General features: G+C 32.9%; 1 protein-coding gene across 4 annotated transcripts in view; it reads right to left on the reverse strand.

Annotated features, from left to right (window-relative positions):
• LOC150075356 (SUN domain-containing ossification factor) overlaps positions 1-20,357 on the reverse strand; it is a 196,935-nt gene that overhangs the window by 122,956 nt on the left and 53,622 nt on the right. For all 4 annotated transcript variants that reach the window (XR_016547908.1, XM_090389015.1, XM_090389017.1 and 1 more), the window contains exons 2-3: positions 12,923-13,025; positions 461-558 (exon numbers count right to left, since the gene is read on the reverse strand). Coding sequence is in view for 3 of the 4 variants with exons in the window: in XM_090389015.1 (XP_090245141.1) it covers positions 461-558; positions 12,923-13,025 (201 nt within the window). In the remaining variant the exon portion in view is untranslated. The remainder of the gene's footprint in view (positions 1-460; positions 559-12,922; positions 13,026-20,357) is intronic.

Genomic DNA, 20,357 nt, shown 5'->3' on the forward strand with positions numbered 1-20,357 from the left:
CAGCCTTTGACTGACTGAAAAATACTAGGATATAACAGCCTTATTTAATTCCTATTATTAAGAAAGGCTTTGTCACTTATCTATGATACCCTCAGTAGCCTTTTCACATTAACTATATCAAAACAAAACACTCTTCTACTGTATATTTATTATTAATAACTGATATTTCCTTAATAAATATCAAGTTTATTAGAGGTACAAACAAAAATTATTGCAAATGTACAAAATAAAGGCAATAACAACCAGTTAACTGGTTACAATTGGAACACTACTTGGACACCAAACAAATACAGCTACAAGAAAGCAGCACACTTTCAAGTATATCTTACATTGCATTAGTTCATTTAATATTAAAGCAAACTAGACCAAAACATTCTGCCAAAATATATTTTTGAAAGTATGCTGAAAACAGTATACTTCATATAAATCATTCTTTCTTAATATATATATATATAATTACAGTTTTTCTTTCTGGCTGGTCGATTTGGACTCTGGAAGATGAGCGGCATTATCACTCGAGGATACAGTATCCTTTTCAGTACTATCAAATTTTGAACCCTGAAAAAAAAAAAAAAATAATAAAATAAATATATATATATATATATATATATAGAATATTAAGGATAATAGAAAATTATTAGAAAAAGTAAATCAATCCAATAATAAAACCATTAGGGACCTAAGAAAATGAAAAAAAAAAAAAATTATCGCTTTTTACCGACAATCTAGATAACTTGAACTGTGGCCAACCACCCAGACTGAAGGCAAAAAAAGACAAGAGGTTCTCTGTTTCTGTGATGATCAATATATGCTAAGTAATTTAAATCTAAACCAATATAAACCAGTATTAAATATATTGGTCAAACTAGTAATAAACTAAACATTAGAATGAACCTTCATCGTTCCGATATTAAAACTTATAATAACAAATCCAGTAAGAAAACCGGCAATCTGGAACATGATATTGAATTCAGACATTTCCAAAAACATACTTTTGGTAATATTTTTATTTCAATACTTAATGTAATTAATAACACAAATTAAAGATTATTGCAAGAAGAAATTAGCATGTTACAATATAAAACACTATATCCATACGGTCTAAATAATAAATTTAATCAAAAATATATGACGAATAATTTAAAAGATATTTGTGTTTATAATATGTTTCAAATTGCCAAACTTCATAAATATAATCGCAATAGGAAATATAGTAAATCCAACACATATAAAAGCAACTGAGAACATCTAGCAGAACATCTTCATAGATTTATTTAAAATGTGGGACACACTGATCCTATAAATATTAGTAAAATACATAACACTTTTTAGTATTAAACTTAGCGTACTCAAAGCACTAATTAGCAAAACCAATGATTATGTCTTTGCATCTTCTCACCTTATGCACATTTTATTAGACATTGTTAAATTCAGAATTAATATTTTGAATGTTGACAAGCAGCCGGAAAACTCTGTCCTCGTCTTATACTTTCAAAATAAAATGGATGATTTGGATATACATAAAACTATTAATTTACGTAATGACTTGCTGCCTATTAATAACTTGCATATTAATATCAGATTTAGATATTCTAAACCATTTGGTCTTAAAGCGTGTAACTATAAAATAATAGCTACAAACCGTCACAATATTAACATTGGACAGGATACATGTGTTTGCCACAAACCTTCATTTCATAGATATGTGGATCCTAACCATAATTACATTATAACCGGCAATTTAGATATAATCCCATATCCCGAACTTATCACTGGGTTTTAAATTTCGACCTAATCTACCTATTAATAAATCTACCTTTAAAAAATTGTTATATCTAGATTTACTAAAATACTGCATAAGATCAGCATACAAATATAACATACCGGTTGAGGCATACCACATGTGGTTATTTACAATGCTTAATATCATATCTAACAAATATAATCAATTGAAATTCATACAGGATAATCTATATAATACCAAATTAATAAACAGGCAGCTCAAAGATATACATGAGCATTTTGTAATTATTCCCATTGACAAAGCTGCTTGCAATTATGCAATCATATGTAAATCATATTATATAGAAATTATAAAAAATGAACTACAGTCTAGCCATACATATAAACAGATAACATCTTCCTCTAATATAATAATCAAAAAATTAATTGCATTGCATAAAAAATTAAAATATAATAACCTAAAATTAAAGTATAATAACCTAAAATATATGGCATACCCAAATTCCATAAATCACCTATTGCTTTTAGATTCATAACATCATGTAGAGATAGTTATGCTAAATTTCCCGGTAAAACGTTAGAAAAGTTACTTAAAATTATATTAAATAACTTAAATAAAACTATTATAATAACTTACTGATTATAAATGCTATAAAAAATAACAATATTCAACAAATACAAACATTTGACTTTAACAGTCTATTTACGAACATTAATCTTGATAATTTAAAAGTCGTTCTCCAGAAACTATATTTGGAAAATAAAAATGCTATAAAGGTTGATTTAACCTATTGGGATACTCTAATAAATTTATGCATCTTTAATAATTATGTATATGACGGAACATCATTATACTTGCAAGTGACTGGCACCCCTATGGGAAGTCCAGCATCAAGCATAATCGCAAACCTTTATCTATATTATACAGAAAGAGCATTCCAAGATAACCTACTTATATACAGATACGTAGATAATGTGTTTTTAATTGTCCACATTTTGTCCAGGATTACAGTAAAGTATATCGAGTAGAACTTGTATTAGAAAAAACTAATAGTTCCGATACTATAGCAAATTACTTGGATCTTCATATAGAAATATTCCATAATAATAATATAGACGTAAACGTATATAATAAAAGAGACGCATTTAATTTTAATGTAGTCAGCCTTAAAAACTGGAGATCTAATATATCAAAATCAGTGCATGCTAATATAATTTTATCACAATGTCTAAGGATTGCTTATATTTGCAATAGTAATAAAAACTGTTCAGCGGGCTTAACAACATTGTACGGCAAGTTGATTAATAATAATTTCCCTATCGCTTACCTGAAATATCACTTCAGGAAAGCGATAAGCATAATTAATTTCAAAAATGTTTTCTGAACCTATTGTTTCAATATAATTGTCATATTTAGTGCCATGTATATATGTACATAGGATACACTTTGCATTCTTGGTGTCTTACGGCATAGAAAACTTGTACCCACCGGCTTGCAAATTACAGTGTATCATTTTTTTTATATATATATATATAGTTAAAATTCATTTAAATTTACTTAAGTTCACACTGAGGTAACATGCAAATTCAGCTCAGGGTCCTACTATAGGAACGGGTTTGCGATCCTGGGCATACCTGAGCCACAAACTTATATCTTGAAATGTCTTTAAACTGTCCCACACTCTATTTTTATTTCTCCGAAATTATTAGGGCAATCCGAGGACATAGGAGAAACTATTTCTTATCTATACCACTATTTTTCGCCTTTGTGGAGTTCAGGTTCTATCATTCCTACTCCTTTAGTTTTTCTTCTTACTATCTGCATGTTTCTCTTTGCGTTAACTTAAATTTAATTATTTATTATTTTTACCGTATCCATCACATGGGGAGCACCACATATTATTTTGATGACTATTACATTATGTCCTAGATACGATAAATATGTAGTATGTATTATATATTTAATCTTATTTTTAATCATTAAATTACATTCTCTGTCGGGTCAACGATGATTAATATATGCTTACATTTATATTTTATTTATATTTCTTACATTTGATTTATATTTGGTTTAGATTTAAATTACTTAGCATATATTGATCATCACAGAAACAGAGAACCTCCTGTCGTTTTTTGCCTTCAGTCTGGGTAGTTGGCCCCAGTTGAAGTCATCTAGATTGTCGGTAAAAAGCAATAATAATTATTTTATTTTTTTTTTTTTGCGTTTTCTTAGGTCCCTGATGGTATTATTATTGGACTGATTTACTTTTTCTAACAATTTTCTATTATCCTTAATATTCTATAGACATTATGGGTGTATTGCATGATTGCAACTTTCTTTCCTTTTTTATCACTAATTATATATATATATATATATATATATAAATTAGAATAAGGATTAAAATAAAAATAAAATAATGCCAGCAGTACAGCAAGACCAGAGCAAAAAAGGAAATTAAACCTAAATTAATCCCAATCAAGCAGGGAGGGAAGAGAGGGGTAACAAGAGTAAAAATATTGCAGAAGAAACTCTAAATTAATTCAGAAAATCTAAATGTACGAATAATAATTCTTTGAAATTTAAAAGCCGATTAAATAGATATTTAACGGTGCCCCCTCTGACGGGCGCCAGGTGCAAATTTATGTGAAATATCACCAAACAGAGATATAAACCACTACAATAGAACAAAAGTAAACAAAAATAAAAAATAGTCTTTTTTATTTTTGTTTACTTTTGTTCTATTGTAGTGGTTTATATCTCTGTTTGGTGATATTTCACATAAATTTGCACCTGGCGCCCGTCAGAGGGGGCACCGTTAAATATCTATTTAATCGGCTTTTAAATTTCAAAGAATTATTATTCGTACATTTAGATTTTCTGAATTAATTTAGAGTTTCTTCTGCAATATTTTTACTCTTGTTACCCCTCTCTTCCCTCCCTGCTTGATTGGGATTAATTTAGGTTTAATTTCCTTTTTTGCTCTGGTCTTGCTGTACTGCTGGCATTATTTTATTTTTATTTTAATCCTAATTCATATAGTTATATTTCAAGCATCATGTGGAGGAATATGCTTTTTGCTGCCTCTGATGTACGCTGTACCCTCCTTTTTATTTTATGATATATTCCGTTTCCAACTATTTCAACATTTAAATATTTGTATAATTTTATATATATATATATATATATATATATATAAAGCCATCATTAGAGGCAGCAAAATGCACATTCCTCCAAATGATCTCCAATGTATAACTGATATTAAATCAAAATTAATGCCAGTAGCATGGCAAAATGTTCAGCGAAAAATTAAACAATAATTAATCAACAGGGATGGAGAAGAAAAGTTGAGACTAATATATATTAAAAAAATATTTAATTCAAGTACTTCGTTTTGCATTATTGTAAAACTAGTGTACGGCCTCATTGTGTACGCAACAATGAGCTATTTAAGAGCATCAATCTCATATTAAAGAAACTTTGCCTAAAAAGTACTTCACTTGCCATTAGGTCCATATTTCCATTCAGGTCTTCACAGTGCCTGCCTACCTACCAAGCAGGGTCAAAAGAGTGGCATTGGCTTTAAATAAATAGCAACATATTTCTCCATAAAAGTTGTTTTTATTAAGAATAGTGCAACACCATGGTAACTCATGGTGAAGTGCTTCAGAATATGAGATTGATACAATAAGCAGCAAAACTAGCTTGCTTACTGCTGTATACAATGAGGCTATGTCTTAATTATACATTTTGTTAGCTCCTGCAGCATGAAGCTTTCCCTAAATTACTTGAGATTACTTACATTTTTTTTTTGCATCATAAAGAAAAGCAAATGAGAACTGAAAGGCACTAATTCAGAAAACTAAATATCTCTTTAATTATAATACAAACAGTACAACAAAAATGATTTCAAAAATAAAAATACGACCTACACTAATAAATATAAAACCTGAATTAAATCCAGAGTAATACTGATCCTTCATACCTGTACTATGAGACCCACTCAAAAAGTTATCTACCTCAGTAATAAGTTTTTCCACACACTGACCAGAAAAACTATATTCAGAATGGGTTAACAAATTACAGTAAATTATTCTTCATGTATCACCAAATAAAGTCAAGGTAAATAAAAGCTTATTTTTTATTGTTTAACTTTTAGTATTTCTGATACACACATATACAGAGTAATTGTTTAATTTAATGGATACCCCCCAATTGGTTTGTAAAATCAAGGATTTACTGTATACAGGGTGATTCAGGAGGAATAGTAAATATTTTGGGAGGTTATAGTATCAATTATTCTGAGTTAAAAAAAGTTCATATAAACATGTGTCCAATTCTCAATAGATACGGAGATACAGCTGTTTGAAACTGGCATGCATAGCTCCCTGAATCAGAAGTGACCAAGAAGCATTTATAACTTGACGCTGTTTGGTGTTAGAAGTGTTGTTAATAATGTCGCACACATGCTGAATATGGTGTTTGTCTACGGCAGTAGGGGAAGTGCTACTGCTGCTTGTAGAGAATACCATCAATGGTTTCCTAACTGCAGAATATCGAATTCAAGAGTGTTTACTAGTGTTTACACCAAACTGCTTGAGACTGGTACAGTTCCCAGCACTCATATTTCTTCTGAACATGAAAATGAACAAAATGTGGATGAAAGAGAAATTCTTCAGTCAGTAGAACTAGTCCTACTATTAGCACACAAAGAATTTCTATGTGTATCGATGTTCCACAGACAAGAGTATGGAGAACATTGTGAGCATAGCTTGTATCCATTTCACATACAGAAGGTGCAATATCTTCAACCAGGAGATGACACCCAGCAATTGGAACTTTGTCAGTGGGTAAATGCTAATTGCCGATTAATTCCATTAATACTGTTCAGCAATGAAGCTACTTTCACCAGTGCTGGTATCAACAACACCCTAACTCTTATAGGTGGTCAGACAAAAATCCACATGCCACTGTAGAAACAATTTTAAACATAGCTTCTCTGTAAACATGTGGTGCAGTATCATCAACAATCAGTTGATTGGGATTGTTGTGTTACAAAATCATCTTACAAGACCCATTTACCTAGAATTTCTGCAAAACAAACTTGCACTATGTAAGCTCTCGCTTACTATGCTAGCATGGCAAGTGAAGTTGTACGGGGAACCTACTTCAATGGAAATACGAGAGGAAAAAAATTCTGAGAAGCAGAGCAGTATTAGTTTCTCTCTCTCTCTCTGGGAAAGGTCAAATGGATAAAGGCGGTGGAAGGGGCAAACATGTATTTCTATTGTTTTGTCTATTGTAGAAAGCAAAAATTAGTAAAACTCTTACGATGGTCAAGGGCAGACCAGATTAAAGAGGATTAAGCAAAAATAAGGGGAGGGGAAATGGGAGAATAAATCTGATATATAAGGAACTGAGAGGTGGGAAAATGAGAGTCCTTGGTAAATATGGAGTGGTTTTTTAGGTGCTGTGGAGTTGTGCGAGGTATGTAGAAGTGTAGTTGCATGTAGGAGCAGCCACGGAGAGTTTTTAGAGCCACGGTCTGGCTAGTGGCTTGGACTGTAGTTAAATGAGAGGAAAGGCAGAATAATTTTGGAATGTGGGTGAAACCATCAGGTCCAAGGAACCTAATAAGGTTATGAGAAAAGGTCTAAGGAATCAGAGAAAGGGTCAGAGATAAGAAGGGAAAGGCACACAAGGTCCACAACAATTTAAAATGGAAGATACCTCATGTCTAACAGGCTGTCCCATCCTGACAAACAAAGAAAAGAAACTAAGTAAAAATTTCCTTACTAACATTTCTCTAAAATACTGTCCAGAGGAGCAATAATTAATTGCTAAAAAGAACACCTTTAGAGGCAATCAGTATTCCTAGGAATCCTCGACTTTGTAATAGTAACTCTAGTGGAATTGGTCTGAATTCTAGAAAGGAATGTATGTATATGGTGATCCTAAGAACTGTCCCTAGACTATATAGGAATAGAAATTTTTGCTGTGTGATAGCATGAGATTGGATTTATTGTGAATTGTGGCATGTGTAAATTTAGAATGACCCATATATTTAGGAAAGGTATTTTACTGCTGTAATTATTGTAAAAACCCTAGGTGTAATTATAGAATGAACTTGTATATATACAGGAATAACCAATTATGGGTGTGTGGAAATAAGGAGCAACTATAATGGAAATTTAAGTGTTTCTGGTAGAATGAATGTTGTTTAAAGTTATAAGAGAAGGTATGTGTAGTTGATGTATAGATTATTTTTACTAAACTTCCTTGATAGCAACTAGTGTCTGGAGTGAGTTTGTGTCACCCTACTCAGGTTCTCTAAAGAATTTGGAACTTCTATAGCAGTCAGAGGCCAAAACTTTAAATTAAAGTATTGGCTTTAGTTAGAAATTTTTAGCAATTGACTTTAGCCAAGAACAAACAAAAGCCTACAACTACTATTGGCAGATGTTCCCTTGGCTACAAGGATTGGTATGTACTTTCAGCATGACGGAGCTCCTTCACATTATACCCATCTGGTGATACAATATCTAAATCGAACTTTCCCTGAATGATGGATCAGCCACTGTGGTCCTATTCATTGGCCACCAAGGTCTCCAGACCTCATTCTGTTAGTTTTGTTTGTGGGGATGGATGAAAAGCTATACAAAGAAAAGGTGAACACAAGAGATGAATTTCTTGCTCACATTTTGGATACTGCTGTCCTCATAAAGGAATGCCAAAATGACCTCAGAAGAACATGTCATATTACCACAAGAGTTGCAAAGTGCATTGAGGTTGGCAGTGGGACTTTTGAACATTTATTGTGAACTGTAAAAAAATTGTGTTTTGTATCATTCAAAAAGTCAATAAATACAAACAATAAGTCATGTATCATTCTTTAATACCTCTCATAACGGCTTTGTGCACGCCAGTTTCAAACAGCTGTATCTCCATATCCATTGAGAACTGGACATATGTTTATGAACTTTCTTACTCAGAATAATCAATACGATAACCTCCCAAAATATTTACTATTCCTCCTGAATCACCCTATGTTTGTTCTGGTTCCTGCCTAAATTAGAAAAACACTCTATTGTGTTCCATGTTCTACTGAAGTCCGGGAAACAGTGGTCTATAAACCTTTAGTGCCACAATCAAATACAGTACAAGTAATCCAAATGTTGTCCATCCATATCTACCTTTTTTTTTGTAATGATACTCACTTTGGCAAGTTTCATTATATCCTCATTTTGCTATGCTGTTGCTTTAATCAGTGTTTTAACACTAGTAAGAAATTATTTTAATAAGCAAAGAAGTGCTTGCAAGACAAATGAACATAACTACTCAGCTCATTTTGGTAACAGTTGTGAAAAAGACAAAGAATAAATAATACTGGAATTGAGTAGAAATTAGTTCTAAATAAATATAATTATTATATTATATTATTTTATTATATTAATATATTATATATGTGTTTGGTCACAGTACAAAAACACTGACTCCCCTGTTTGTTTCAGATGACAACTGCCATGACCTCCTGCACAAATAATTCTGATTTTCATTTCTTAGTCCTGTGGGAAGTAAGGGAATTTTTATCATTCCAAATGTCCCGGTCTCTGAATCACACAGATATACCCTTATTTAATGGTATATCCCAGTATTTAAACATACTAGGATATAACAGCCTTATTTAATTCCTATTATTAAGAAAGGCTTTGTCACTTATCTATGATACTCTCAGTCGCCTTTTCACATTAACTATATCAAAACAAAACACTCTTCTATTGTATATTTATTATTAATAATTGATACTTCCTTAATAAATATTAAGTTTATTAGAGGTACAAACAAAAATTATTGCAAATGTACAAAATAAAGGCAATAACAACCAGATAACTGGTTACAACTGGAACACTACTTGGGCACCAAACAAATAAAGCTACAAGAAAGCAGCACACTTTCAAGTATATCTTACATTGCATTAGTTAATTTAATATTAAAGCAACACTACTGTTCCTCCTGTCATTAACCACCCTGCCAATCTTTGTATCATCTGTAAACTTAGACAATAAGCTTGATACATCCTCATCAATACTGTTAATAAATACTGTAAATAATAAGGGGACCAGCGCATCTTCATCCATTTCAGCCTCGTATCTTTTCTTTGTGCAGACTTCAAAACATCAATTGTAAGAGAATACGTAAAACAAACAAATCATGAGCTGCAGTAGCCATTTTCACTTAACTGAGGATCTGTGTCAGTGTGTATAACTCTATAACTTTATTCCTAGCATTTAGCAGCCACACTTCATGTTTATGCCACTTGTTTTTTATTTTATAATTGTACCGGCTGCTATTCAAAATGTACTGTACATAGAAGCCATATAATTATAGATAATTATAAAGAACCTTGTATTTCAACAATAATAAAAAATATTCATCAATTTAGTAAAGAAGTAGGGTATTTCAATGGAGGTAATAAAAGTCTGAAAAAATTACAGTACACTGCATTATGCTTCTACGTCTGGGGACACTACTGTTCCTCCTGTGACAGCAACAAACCTTGGTCTTATGCTCTTCCAAAATTACTACGTTTATCCACAAGTTGACCTAAACTAACTAACATAATTTTAAATCAAATAGCATCAAACACATCACTACTGGGGCCAGTTTCAGAACTATTTTATTATTATTATTATTAGTAGTAGTAGTACTGGCTTATACATCCAGTACTTATACAAGTAAATTTTTTCACACCTATCCTGTAAACATCCTTTTTCAATTTAAGTTTATTCCAACTTGTGTGCGTTGTCTGAAAAAAAAGTTACAACACCATTATCATTAAGTTTACTCAATCCATTTAAAGCCTTAAACACTTCAATCAGGTCTCTTCACAAGTGCCTAATTTTCAAGTACTGCACTTTGAAGAATTGAAGTCTTTTGTGGTAAGAGTAACCTTTGTGTTCTTGGCTAATCTGATTGCTCTCCTCTGCACCCATTCCAAGAAATCCTCTTTCTTAAAACGAGGCTTCCAAACCTGTATGAAGTACTAAATATGTGGCTCAACAACTGCCTTATACAATGGGATAATCACCTTGTCCCAGGTGGTAAAGTTCCTGTATATCATTGACAGAAGAACCTCATGAGCTGTTCTGGCAGGCTGCCTCCACTGCTCAAAAAACTTCATACTGGGTAGTATGAAGCCATTTTTAATTTGGCTCAACTAATTGGTATGTTATTCTGGGATTACTGCTGCCTATATGCATTACTCAATGTTCAACCTCAATTGCCACTTCCCTGCCATCTACCCAATTTTTCTAGGTCTTTCTGCAGTAGATATAGCTTGATTCCTGTCATTAACTACCCTGCCAATCTTTGTATCATCTGTAAACTTAGACAATAAGCTTGATATATCCTCATCAATACTGTTAATAAATATTGTAAATAATAAGGGAACCAGCACTGAACCCTGAGGGACCCCACATAACACTAACGTAGAAGAGGAGTATCCATTTATAATGACCCTCTGTCTTCTTCAACTCAATACTCTATCCTCAGCAGTAACTTGCCCCTAATGTCATACTACTCCAATTTGTACTGCAGTCTTTCATGTGAGACAGTGTCAAAAGCTTTAGTGAAATATAAATATATGATGTCAAAATTATTTGCATCCAGTTCCTTTGTTACTACATCATAGTAGCTAATTAGATTGATCACACAGGATCCACCCCTTTGGCAAACCCATGCTGTGATTCCTGTATAATTCCATTCCTGTTAAGATGATCCTGCAGTACTTTAACTACCGACTATTATTTTTCCCTGGAACAGAATTCAAGCTTACAGGTCTATAATTGCTCATGTTACCTTTTTACACCCTTTTGTGAATATGAATCATTTGCACACTTCCAATCTATAGGAACTGTCCCCCCAAATCAAAGGCTGCTCTCATAATAGTTATAGTCAAGGGTTTGCTTACATCTTTTAATATAACTAGATAGATCCCATCACCCCAGATTTTTTATTTCCTTTTGGTTTTAACAATTTTTCTTCCACTTTCTTCTCAGTTATACCAAATCATTTAGCTCCCAGTTATATCTTTACACACTCCTGGTGCTCCATCATCAGACAAAAGGTAGCATCAACAAGAAATCTCACACTGAGTGTTCAATAAATATATAAAATCTAAGCAGGCAGCCAAGCAGTGTGCAGAAGAAAACTTCTTTACTAAATTTCTGTATTGAGCCATGCAGTCCAGTAACAGGAGTTATATTTTACACATCATGAAAGTTTTGTTTGTCTGGGTGTGACTGTTTTGTTTTTGGATTCAAATAAAGTTGGTTTGTGTTCATTTCAGAAGAATACTGATGATGTTTTTAGACTAAATTGAGGATAGGGAGAAATCCTACTAAGTAAAAAAAAAAGTTGATTAGGCAAAATTTTAATTTACAAATTGTAAAATCTAAGTGATAATACATAGCCCAATTTCAACACTGAATTCAAAATTTTCAGCCCAAATACAATGAAATGATACAGATGACAAGTAGCCTAAATTTAAAAATAACCAAAACAGACATCCTTTTAATTGAAACATCCTGTATACAAAATATAAATTACTTGAAAACTTTTCAACACTAAGTAATCTATTTAAATTTAATTAGAACCAACTGTTGCAGCTCTTCTCTGAGAGCCTTCATCAGCATCTACATAATATTTTACAAACATTATCACTGGGGGAAAAAACAAAGTTTTTTTTGTATCTTGCCACACAAATCCTGTATTATTGCAGTAAGTAACATCATGATGCTAATCTATAGATAATATTTAGTCACCAATCAAGGCTCTCAGAGACAAGCTACAATGTTCAGTTCTAATAAATGTGTGTAATGTTCCAAATCAATCCAGTAAATGCATGTAGTAACTTCATGTAATAGTTTTTTTTTTTTCACCTCAATGTTTAGAAATTTTTAAACATAGCCAAGTATAGATATCTTTAATTAATGTGATTCCCTCATCAATACTATATAAACACCATAGAAATGGAATACATTTATGCTTTTTTTTAAATTTTTTTATTTGTACCTTAAGTGGTCATGTGTGGGCTAACATTTATAGCCAAACATTAAGGAGGCTATATTTATTTTTTTCTATTTATAGCAACAAGAATATAAAATAATTTCACTGCTTTACCTGTTCCTTAAGAGAAGCATCACTTGGTCCCTCACCAATTGCAGCACTAGATGCATTGTCATTTAAAACTCTAGAACCTCCTTGATCACAAAAGCATTGCCATCTGTAATTTAATTTATTAAAATTGATATACAAAAAATAGACAAAAATCAACATCAGACATCAGAATTAAACATAGATCCAGAGAAACTATGTACCGATAAAATGTACAGAACAGAAATCTTTGGTACCGGCAAGTACAAATATAATTAGAATACTAAGTTAATAATTAATATAATAATATTTACTTTTATCAATTTTAATAATCAATTATTAATTACTTAATTTAAAAATCACATGCCCTGTTTTGTGATTTTCAAATATTGTAAATAAGTTTATGTAAATATGCTTGTAAATATTGAAATGTAACCACATCCTAGCCACATGCTGTTAATGGGTGTTTCGAAAGAGAAATAAACAGATAATAATTCAATACTCATAGAAAACATTTAATGCTCATGACAGAAAATTTACATTCTTAAAATGTTATTATACTGCTTTAATATTTTATGTGTATACATGAATCAAGTTACAAATAAAACAATGGCACTTATTTAATTTTTTTTTTCTTTTAAGATGGCAGAGAAAAATAAAAAACACCACATCCATCAAGATATCCAAACAACTCACTTGGACCGTAAATTTATTTTTACCATAACTAAAAAGAAAAATAATTAGGAGATCACACATGCATTGTATAACTTTGCTTTGTTTTCAGAAGGTATTTTAACATAAAAAAAAAAAAAACACTGAAAAAATATAAAAATCTGCCCTATTTTTTTTTCTTGAAATAAGGTCTAATGAAATTACTATGATGCATATCAGGAAAACCAAGATAACTAGTTACTGAATTTGTATTTCAGTATGTCTAATTTATTCCAGCAAAATGAATCCTATCTGCAAGAGCTCACACATTTATTTTAGACCCTATGATCCTAAGGTTTTTCAGATTAAAAATAAATTTAACGCTGTTTATCTCTCTCCATTTGTACATGCTACACATATTTCATCTACACAATTTACCAAAATATGGGAAACCATTCCACTAAATAAAGTACAAAGCCTTATTTATTTCTATTATTCATATTCAATTTCTTTTAAGATTCAATGTATTGAAGTATATATTAATTTATAAGAGTACCTTCACAGCTAAATTGACAAATCTCTTTATTTGCCCTTGTTCTGAAATTTGGTGGTGGGGTGCATTAAATTTATGAAAAATTTTAAGGGGACTGAAGGTATAAGTTTGGGAACCTCTGATATATAAGAATGTGCAATTTAAGTTAGCAAAATGGAAATTGATCCAAGGCTAGTTGGTCTGCTTACAAGAAAAAGAGTTAAAAAAAAAAAAAAAAAAAACACACCATGATGAACACAGTATCTGATGTACATCTGTATACACAAGCTGCCAAGACAAATAACAGTTGACACTTTAAACAGGTGTCAAAGATCTAGCTGGCCAAGAACAAGGGAACAGCAGGTTGATCCACTATTATTCAAATTTTGCTTGTACTATAAATGGTCCTATTAGAGGCACAGAAATTACAGCTTTCTAGTATTAGTATAGCTAAATAATTCACAGGAGCAGACTTTTCTGGATCAGCCAGAAAAAAAAGTAAATCCAAACCTACTCATTATTTCCCCACTGCCAATCATTCCTCCAATGGGGCTACTACTGTAATTCCATGAAGACATGATTGAAGCTTCACATGCATATAACAAACACAGAAATAATAATGATGCAACAAAATGAAATGTTTATAATTCCGATTTCTTTCTTTCTTACTTTTTTTTTTTTTTTTTTTCCCCTACTGTGTTCAAAATTTAAAATGCGTTTCCCTGTATAGTGAGTGAGTGGGTAATGGATTCCAAACTACGCAGAATGCACATTATGTCACTTCCCCATCCTAAAGAACACAAGTAAAAATGAGGTGAGTAGGAGTTTCCCCTTCACCTACACTAGCATATTATATCCACTACCAATTCCTTAAATCCAATCTCCAGGTAATTCTCCAGTGGGGCAAAATCAACTTAGTTGATTTCAATCCTGTCTTATATCTCACAAAAAGAATTCTTCTGCTCCTATGCTTATCTTTGGTGACACTTCGATTTCTAGGCAAAATAATATATCTCTTTTGGGGATTACCCTGACCTTAATCTCTCTTGGCACAAGCACATTACAAATATTGCTTCCTCTGCATCTAAAAAACTTGGTTTTTTCTTTCACTCTTGGCATTACTTTTCTTCCAAACATCTGTTCACTTTGTACAAATCGCAAATCCACCCTACCATGGAATATTGTTCCCACATCTGGGGCGGGGCCCCCAAAACCTCTCTCAGGCTTTTAGATTCCATTCAGAAGAGGGTAGTTAGGTTAATTAATGATTCCTCTCTAACAGAGTCTCTCCACTCACTGTCTCATAGATGTACTGTTTCTACTGCATGCCTCTTCTACAGATACTTCCATGGGCACTGTTCTTCTGAACTGGCTTCTATAATTCCTGCTCTCTCTTTCAAAACAGTCTGAACACGTGCTGCCACCAGCCAACATCCATTTACTGTCCAACTTCAAACTCATAGAATCAACTTTTCATCTTCCTTGTTTATTCATTCAACTGCTGGTTTCTGGAACAACCTTCCTTCATACGTATTTCCTGAAAATTAGTCTACAGAAGTTCAAGTCCAATGTCAACAAATATCTTCTTTCGTCTTCTCAACCTCCAACCCAAGCACGGTACTAAGTACTATAGGCCTCTTGTGTTTGGGGTTTTCATAAAAAAAAAAAAAATTTCCCAAAGTGTGGCTCAGTAACAGTCCTCAAGACAAAAAAAGGTACTTAGAAAATATACAAATACTTCAATGATCCTATTATTAGTGCAAAAGTCATAAACATGGTAAGTTATGGCATAAGTGTGAAACTAGTTTTTCATCTTTGATTTTGTTCAAACAAAAGCAAAATGTAGATAAGGATAAAATCACCTTCTCTCCTAACAAAAACTGCTATGTGATGTTTAACATCACTCACATTAGTTCTCTTGTTAGTTATTTAAAAGCTACAAAGAGAATGCTATTTATTGTCATAAGGTTAAACAAAGGGTAAAATTAGTTGTTTTTTTTAAATGCATTTATATTTTTGGGTTGGGGAGAGGAAAAAAAAAAGTACTGAAAAGCCAGTGCCATACAATGCAATACCAATGGAACCTTATACAGTAAATCCAGCTTGCCCATGACCAGCACATGCCATACTTCTGAAAATTTTCAGCTTTTTAAAAGGTGCTTATTCATATACTGCTGATTAACTTATTTTGATTATACTGTTTCAGAAGTAATTTGTTATTTTGATTAGATGATACAGCATTGATCCCTATGATCTCTATGGAATGATATTAGACTTGCATTCTTAAATTACAAATACATAGTAACAATGACATACAATATAGGAAATATGTAAAACCGAAATAAATTGGTGTTTTGAAATTATTACTGGAGCATAATGCATAAATCAACCCCGGGGGCTCACATCTAGTGAGTATGGGCTTGGCAAACCCAGGGTCCTGAGCTGGATATCATCATTCTTCTCTTTCTTGGTGATTCCTTTCTCTCTCTCTCTCTCTCTCTCTCTCTCTCTCTCTCTCTCAGGGGGTAACTTGGGAATTTTTTTTTTTTTTTTTGGCTGGTGCAGCATAAGCCTCAGGCTTCCTTGTACCATATGGCCATTAATAATAATAATAATAAATCCAGCACCTACAGTGCTTAGAGTCAGTTACCCAATTACCCTTATTCAAAAAAAGGAACGATTTTTGAGTTTCTATCACAATTACTTTTGCTGTATATTTTTCCATCTGTTGTGATAGCGTATGGGCCCGATTTGGCAATGTGCGAATTTGCATCCAAGCACATTACCATTGGACGACAACCGGCCCTGAAAGGGTGCTATAATATGGGCTAATGACAATAACTGAAAATTATGCTTCAATTCGGTGTTAATCAACATTATATAATATACAGAGAACACAAGTAGTTAGTACACAACTTATAACACAGTTATTTGTTCCAATTCACACCGGCCGTGTGGAACAATCCCCCCCCCCCCGGTTTAACCAATATAATCGAAGCATAAATTTATCAATTATTTAGCCTGTTGTGGGTTCGTTAGGAACCTTTTTTTTTTTTTTTTTTTTTTTTTTTAATCAAGGGAATGCATGACGCATTCCTTCCGATGTTTCATTGGGAGAGTTCTAAAAATGAGTTTTACTTTCCGTGTTTGAGGTCACTATCACTTTGCTGCTGATAGTGCAGTTATCTAGTACCAAGTTCAACAACCCAATGAGACAGAGTTCCTGTCGCACGTGCTAGAGCCTACCACGATAAAAAGGTACTTGAAAAAAATAAGCATGCGACCTTGGCAAAGCTCGCTGGTCCCATTCTCTTGAGTCAATGGCTTGACTTTGATTGCTCCGTTATTTTTGACAGCTTTGCACAACTCATTGAAGTTAAGTAAACATGGTTAAACGTATTAGACGGCGAAATAATTACAAGAATAACAAATATCGCTTCACCGAGAGAAGCGGTCCTGCACCACATTGGAATCACGAACAAAAATAAGCAATGCTTCGAAAAATAAATTTGAAAAAAAGTTGCTGACAAGCAAGAAATGCGCCGAATGGTGGCGTATTTTTGTCTGAGCAATACGTCAATCACGAAAAAAAAAAAAAAAAAAAAAAAAAAAAATGTAAAAAAAATAACAGAGAAAAGTTGCAAACACTACAAAACACTGACAGGCCGTCTTCAAAACAAAACTTTACTTACCCCCTATGATAAAATTTTAACAGCAAAATTGACAAAAAGTTACCTCAAGGTAACCGCTAGAAATTAGGCTCAGTGTCTGGTGCCACAGCACAAGAATTCCATTGTGTAGTATCATATTGCCCATTGCGCAACAAGACAGTGGATTATCACAGGAAATGGTTGGACTGCAGACGGGACATTTTGTCCACAGTGCATGCGGAAGGGCGGAACAGTCGCTGTAATTACAGCTAAATGCCAAACGTAAAATTTCTGTACATTTTATGCTTGAACGTTCCCATTTAAAGTATTCATATGGTGTTAAACAGGGCTGAGACCCTTGCAACAACAAAACCTTCTTTGAATGTAGTGTTAATTAAGATAATTAATACTAGATCAATTTAAGCAACATTCTTTCCATTATATGTATAAAAGATTTGTTTTAAAAATAGTGAGTACTTGGTAATTTTTAATTTTTCAATAAATTTCAGGACTAAAAATAATTAAACTTATTTTTGTTTGATTTTCTTCAACTTTACGTTTCATTTTGGGATATTAATTAAATCACTGTAAATACAGTACAGTGAAAAGGGAAGTAACATTATGCCCAAATTCAAAATTTATGCAGTTATGTACAACTACTATCGTCTTTCCTCGAAGGCACTTTTTGTGGATTCTTTTTAAAAAAAAAAAGTGTAGTCAGCCACTTGCAAATGGTAAATTTGATACAGCTTAAGAAAAATGTGAACTTCGGTACTCAGAAATTTCTGTTTTGATTTACCTCTTCTCGCTCCTTCCCTCCCTTCAGAAAGTTTGTAAAGGTTTCATGAAACACTAGCTTCTTGAAATAAAGATAGTTCACCTTCATTGGATGGCTGTAAGAAAGAGATCGAATACACGAATCGTGACAAAGGTCTTGGTTACATTTCTTTTCCCTTTGTTAAATGGCTACAAACGTATATTTGTTTGCGTTTTACTTAAAAGTTCGTAATAAACTTTTTATTCATCCAATGTTTTCTAGCAATTCAATAAATAATTACCCATTGTCACCGCTCTACAGTTTGAGAAATTCTGCTAAAGGAAACGAAATCCTACATTGAAAATTAAAATACTTTTTTGTTTAGAACGAATGTTCATCGTGGGATTTAAGACACCAACATAACTGGAAAGAAAATTCCGGTTCCACTTCCTGTAAGCCGAACAAAATAAAAATTTACAGGAAGAACTAGTTCGCTAGCCGGCTTCAGATACTTCCGATGAACCATCTGAAAAGTTTCTGAACCTTATCATTTCCGTAAACAACTCCAGCTGCGCGTATGCATAACATAGCTGGCGAACTAGTTAAAACACAATTCTTATCTTTTAATAATCAAAAATATGTTTATCAGCGACTCTATCTGCTGTTTCACGGATGAATCTGGAAAAGAATCTCCCGATATCATCTTTCTTGTACTGTATTTCTATGTAATGACTACGCAATAAATACTGACAGCACCAGAAGAAGAAAAAAAAACAAAAACAGAACGATCACCGAAGTTTAACGTTCAGAAGAAATTTTTCAGCATGATTCTCAAATAAACATTATATAATATAATGTTGATTTGAGAATCATTCAAAATTTTTATTTATTATTATGTGAAGTCCATAACGAATTACTCCGTGACTCAAGAAGTTTAAAAAAACTGAGTAACGGAGCTTGTTTCAAGATAGAGGATCGCAATGGGACTGAAAATCCACGAGCTGCAAATAGGGGTAATTTGAATGCTGACCATTTTGCCTTAAGAGTGGTCAACTAGGTTGTTATTTAGTTTTTAGGAGCATTAGCAACTAAGGCCATATTCTCCGGGGATATGCGGTGGTCATTCCCTGACCTTTCCGCATCCTCCGTATTTGGTGGTCACTGGCTCGAACCCCGGTCTAATCAAGAAGCGTGTGCTCCTGACCTGGCTACGGAGGAAGCCTGGTCAACTAGGGACTACAGTAGTAAACGCGTTTGAGTTGATCTAGTTCAAGTCACGTAACCACTAAATATGGCTAATGATATTGTTAAATAGCCAGTTGTAAACTTCTATCACTTGTAAACCCTACCTATTGTAAACCAGTTGTAAACCCTACCTATTTAAAAATGCAGTTTGAGTGCCGTCTACTTTTTTTATGACCCAGATTTAGGTTGGATAAATGCGGTTAAATCCGGTCTTGATGGCAGACTAAAACAGAAATATCCCCCACAAAGGCCTGAAACCCACCACGTGGACAGTAAATATTTATTATTATTATTAGCCATATGCTGCAAGGAAGACTGAAGCTGCACCAGCCAAAACGAAATTGAGTACCCTGAGAGGGAGAATCACCAAAAGAGAGAATGATGATATCCAGATTAGGAGACCCTGGGTGTGCCAAGCCCATACTTACCAGATGTGAGCCCCTGGGGTAAAAAGGGGGGGGGGAATCACGAATCCGAAAAGTGCACATAACAATCCTTTTATATAACTGTTTTGAGGTGCTTTACGCTTATTTCTGGAATGAAGCGAAAACAAGTACTTTTATACATTAGTTAATTAGTAATTAATTGGTATAATCAGTTATTTCATTTTCACTTCTATTAATCAGA

Source organism: Mastigoproctus giganteus, chromosome 14 (assembly GCF_048544385.1).
Source record: "Mastigoproctus giganteus isolate SK-2022 chromosome 14, ASM4854438v1, whole genome shotgun sequence".
In the NCBI taxonomy this organism is placed as follows: domain Eukaryota; kingdom Metazoa; phylum Arthropoda; class Arachnida; order Uropygi; family Thelyphonidae; genus Mastigoproctus; species Mastigoproctus giganteus.